The sequence below is a fragment of the Gavialis gangeticus genome, unplaced genomic scaffold (assembly GCF_001723915.1).
Source record: "Gavialis gangeticus isolate Ggan-Ray unplaced genomic scaffold, GavGan_comp1, whole genome shotgun sequence".
In the NCBI taxonomy this organism is placed as follows: domain Eukaryota; kingdom Metazoa; phylum Chordata; order Crocodylia; family Gavialidae; genus Gavialis; species Gavialis gangeticus.
Window position 1 is genome coordinate 137739 of NW_017728967.1, and position 4930 is coordinate 142668.

Here is a 4930-nt window from a genome sequence, read left to right on the forward strand (position 1 = left end):
GGGGCCGGGGTCGGGGCCGGGCCGGGGCCGGGGTGACGGCGCCCGCTGGCCCCGGCCGCGACGGGAGCCTCGCTCCAGACTCTCCGCCACGTCTGTTTTTGGTTGGTTTTTTTAGCCTGTTCTGTAATTTATTGAGCCCGTTGGCCAACGATGCTAATCCCAATAAAACTTAATTTATTGACGAGCCGGCCGGGGGGCCTCCACCGGGGCAGGGCTGGGACTGCAGGGAGGGGGAGATGCTGGGGTCCAGGATGCTTTTGCTGGGGGCGGCGGGGTCCATCCCTGCAGCCCATAGCGAGGGGAGTTTCTGTCTTCCAAACGGTCGGGTCTAGCCCCCTGCCCAAAGGCCGTCTTGTGAGGTCCCTTCCAGCCCTATGAGAGCCGTATGAAATCTGGCTGCTTGGCAGAGGAATGGGAACCCCAGCTGTCTGCATTCAGCTCCCGCCTCTGCCACGGACTCCCTCTGTGGCCTTAGGCGCCTCACTTAACAACTGCCTCGGTTCCCCCCCCAGCTAACAGTGTTGGCTCAGCCCATCCCGTGCAGTGGGGCAGGGCCTGTTGGGTGCTGCGGGAGCGGTGCACAGTGCGATGGGGACCCTGCGCTGCGCAGGGAGCTCCAGACGGTCCCGGGAGATCACCAGGGGCGTCGTTCTGTGCTGGCGACCCTTCGCCCACAGTCGGATAGCATCTCCAGCACAGCCAGGTAGCCACGACTGCAGAGCGGCATGGGCGACCGAGGGCGTGCGGGAGACGGTGTCTGGATGGCTGGCCCGGTTCTGCGGCACAGCTGCCCTCCGTGGGCTTGGGCCCCGTGCTGTGCCTCAGTTTCCCCATTGGCACAGGAAGACTATCTGGGCCTGCCTCGTGGTGGGGAGCAGACGCAATAAAGGGCATATGAGCACCAAGGTGGGGCCTGTTTCAGCGTGGACACATCACCCCTGCCACAAGCATTTTGGGACAGGAAGCGGGGAGACCGCAGGCACGTGGCCCGGGACACAATAGGGGGGATTCCTGCAGTCTGCAGCTACCGCCAGGCTCGTGGAGCTGAAACTGGGTGTACTGGTCCTTTATGGGCCCTAATCACAGGACAGCACGGCCTGCATGTGTAGTCGGGTCCGGGTCCAGGCTGTCTCCCCGCTGCCCCCCAGCCTCCTCTGGCCCCGGGGCGCAATGTTAATCCAGCCAGCCCCATCCCCTGCCCTCCCCTCCACAGCCCTGGCCCCCAAAGGCGGAGAAAGCATCTGGACCAGGCAATGGGGTCTAAGCAAATGAGCCCTTTTATTGCATGAGCAGGTGATCATCTGGGTAGTGCTGAGGACCCAGCTCAAAGGCTGCAGAACCTGCCGCTTCGGGGGGAGGGCCCTGACGGTCACCTCCTCCCGGAGAAATAACCTTCGGCTTAAATTACACATTAAAAAAATAGCTCGGGATTTTAAAAAAGCCACCAGAGAGGCTGTGGCGGCGGGTTAGTGGGGTTAAGGTCACACCACACGTCTCACTAACTACCCGAGAGGCAGCAGGGGAGATTGTCACGCGGGCGCTGGGTCCACCCCGCGCTGGAGCCCGGGTGCCTCCTTCATTTCAGCTCGTGGGCTCGCCCCACCCCGGGGTTCCCTGTCACCGGGGACTGCAAGGCGCGCCGTCTCCATTGTACAGCTCCGGGCACCTCCGCTGTGCTGGCAAGCCTTGTCTGCCCCCACTTCGGAGGTGGGGAAACTGAGGCAGGGGGTGGCAGGTGAGTGGCTCAGGGTCCAGGGAAGTGTTTGTGGTGGGGTTGGGTCCCTGTCTGCAACCGCTCCCATCCCGGCGCCCTCCGGTTTGTCCCCAGTGCGGGAGCTGCTGCACCGGGAAGCACCGGGTGCGTGGCCCAGCCCTTGCCGGACACCCAGTTTGTCCCTGTGCCCCCCTGAACAGCTGAACAGAGGGGGCAACAGGGCTGTAGGGGGCCAGGAGGCTGTGGGGCACTGGGGGCAGTGAGGCTGGGGGTGCAGGGGCTGAAGCCCCTTCCGGCTGCTGGGGCTGCAGCCCTGGAGACCCCCCCACTTGCCCCCTTCAGTCTCAGGATATCCTCCAGCTAATGCAGCCTCCATCCCTGCTCTCTACCCTGTCCCCTCCAACCCCCATGCCCCAGTGCTGAGGCCCCTCCAGGGTTTGGCGGGGTCCCAAGCCACGCTGGCTGGGCTGAACCCCACCTCAAGGCACGGCCTGGACACAAACGCCCACCCCCTCCGACAATAAATAAGCAATAATTTAAAACAGCAGGAGGCTGCATGGAAATGGAGCGGCCTGGACCACGCTGACCCCCCACGTCCCCCCGGGTTTGGGGGTCTCCAGCTCGAGTCCTCCTGGAAGGCACAGGGAATACTCAGCGCAGAGCTGCGGCGCGGGGCACAGACCCAGCGCTCCCGGCCATCGCCCCGTGTCCTCCCCGCTGGGCAGGGATGGCTGCGGGGACCCCCCCCGCCGGACTGGGGAGGGCGGCGTGTCCGGGGCCACGTGGGGTCCCGCTATTTCCTGAGCCTCAGGTTGTCCAGCAGGAGGCGCTTGTGGTTGGGATCCATCACCCCGGCCTCCTCCAGGTCCTCCTCCGTGATGTCGCTGCAAGGGGGAGCGGGAGAACCACGGATTAATCCTTGCCGCCTTTTCCCCCACCCCAAAACCACCCTCCGCAGCTCCAGGCGATGGGGGCTGCATCACCTGCACCCTCCCCGGGGGCAGACCAGGAACCAGCAGCCCCTGGTAGTGCACAGAGGCCTCGTGCCCGCCACAGGCGAACGTGCCCGAGCTGCCACGAGGAGGCTCTGGATGCCCCCAGCAACGGGGACCTGCTGAGGCCACAGGAGAGCCAACGCTGCCCCTGGCCCGCCACCGCTTTCTGCCCCACTGCTGTTGCCCCCTCCCAGCCCCGGGGCTCATGGATGTGAAAGCAGCACCCCCTGCCAGAGCCCTGGAGCAGGGGCAGGCCGTGCGGGACCCCCGCCCTCAGCACTCACCTGAGGAACTCGAGGTCGTCCCAGCCGTTGTGAATGAGCCCCTCCTCGTACCGCTCCAGCCCGAGGGCCCGCAGCCAGGCGCCCACGCTGGGCTCGTCCAGGCTGGTGCTGCTCCGGCCCCCCTGGCACACGGCCTGCACGGGACAGACAAGACGGGGGCAGTGGGCAGCTCTTGGTGTGTCTGCCCACCCCCTGGCCCCTCATCCCCATCCCGGCGCTGACTGCAACCCCTCTCACCCCAGGGAGGGGGCCTCAGGGGCCATGCGGGGTCTGTATCCCCATTGTGCAGCTGGGGAAGCTGAGGCACAGGCAGGGCAGTGACTGGCTCCAGGCGGTACAGCCGGGATTGAAACGCGCACTGGCAGCTGGATGAGGGGTTGGACTCCTCCGGGGGGCCGGTTACTACTTCCAGCCCAGGCTGGGGATGGGACCAGGCTGTGCCAGTGCTCCTGCTGGCATCAACCCTGCAAGGTCCTGGCTGGAGGGACTTGCCCCTGCGCTCAGGGTCAGACCAATGCTGCATTTGGGGTCAGGAAGGGATTTCCCCCCGGTCAGATCAGTACAGACTGGGGGGGTTTGCTTTCCTCTGCAGCGGGGGCACGGCCTCTGCATCGATTAACAACCTTTGCAGCAGCCGGATGTTGGCAGCCATGCCCCCGCTGCCTTCCCTGCGGCGGGTTGAGGTGTGCACCAGGGGTGACTGTAGTTTTGCAAAGATGCTGGACACCGGGTTTCTCCGGGCTGCTTTGGACAGGGCTGATCCTGCCCCAGGCAGGGCTTGGACTAGACCTCCCCAGGTCCCTGCAGCCGCGGGCCTCTGAGTCTAGACTCCAGCCCGTGCCTCCCGCTACGAGGTCCTTGCCAGCATGAGCAGGGGGGCAAACCCCTTCCCAGCCCCACCCCACAGCTCTCCCACGAGGCATCCCCAGCCCTACCTCCTCCGCCAGGTCCTCCTCGATGCTCTCCCGGATGGAGCGGGGTGGGAAGCTGGGCGACCGGCTGTAGTCGGGGAGCAGGCATCGGGGGGGCAGCTCCAGCCGCCCTTTGCCCAGCGGGGCCGGCGCGGGGCGGTTTCCCGTCTCCCGGCTCCCACCGCCCCCTTTGCTGCCTAGGTAATCCACCTCGCTCAGGGTCTTGGCCATCTGCAGCACGGAGCAGGAGCGGTCGTCCAGGAGCCCCGCCGGCGCCGGCGCCGCGCCGGAGCCCTCCAGCAGGAAGCCGTGCTCGGGGGGGGCATGGGCACGCGGGTGCACCTTGGGTGGGGGTGGCTTGGTCTCCAGGGGCTCGCTGAAGGCCACAGCAGCTCGGGCCTTGGCCTTGACCTCGGCGTCGTCTCGCCGGCCCGCCTCCTTGGTGCTGGCGTAGAAGGGGTTGTCGCTCATCTCCAGCTCCACCGATTTGGGCAGCGGCGGGGGCGGGAAGTCGGGGGGCGGCAGGTTGAGGGGCGCGGGCTCTTCGTCCGAGGAGGTCTCGTCCCCCCGGCCCGGGGGCGTCTGGCCAGTTGTGGGGGGCCTGCGCCGCTCGGGCTGCATGGGCACCATGATCTGCACCTTGTTCTTGGGGGTCGGTGGCTTGGAGGTGGCCGGCGAGGCGGCGGGGGGCTCTGCGGCCAGCAGCTGGTGCGGGACCCCCTCCAGCACGTAGTAGGCCGGGTTGTTGAAGCTGTTCTTCAGCGGGGCCCCGTCCGGCTCCGCCGCGGCCTCCTGCTTGGACCTGCGGGAATGCACCGGGAGGGTCAGGCTCCGCATCGCGAATCGCCCTCGCTGCCCGTTTGCACCGTGTCCCGTTCTCCCGTGTCCGTTTGGAGGTGCGGGGACCAGACCCGGGCGCCGCGTTCAGGGCGTGGGCGCCCCGTGGATTTATAGAGGGGTGTCACGATGCCTCCTCTCCCCCCGCTCGGCTCCACTCACCGGCTCTGGGAGGCGTCGTCCTTGGAG

At 66.8% G+C, this 4930-nt stretch overlaps 1 protein-coding gene across 1 annotated transcript in view; it reads right to left on the reverse strand.

The window, feature by feature from the left end:
- Nucleotides 1–2089: 2089 nt before the first annotated feature.
- Nucleotides 2090–4930, reverse strand: part of INPPL1 (inositol polyphosphate phosphatase like 1) — a gene marked incomplete at its 5' end in the record, with an annotated part of 33317 nt that continues 30476 nt past the window's right edge. Inside the window, 4 exons of the mRNA XM_019504350.1 lie at nt 2090–2598; nt 2994–3127; nt 3929–4706; nt 4904–4923. Coding sequence (XP_019359895.1) covers nt 2508–2598; nt 2994–3127; nt 3929–4706; nt 4904–4923 — 1023 coding nt within the window. The remainder of the gene's footprint in view (nt 2599–2993; nt 3128–3928; nt 4707–4903; nt 4924–4930) is intronic.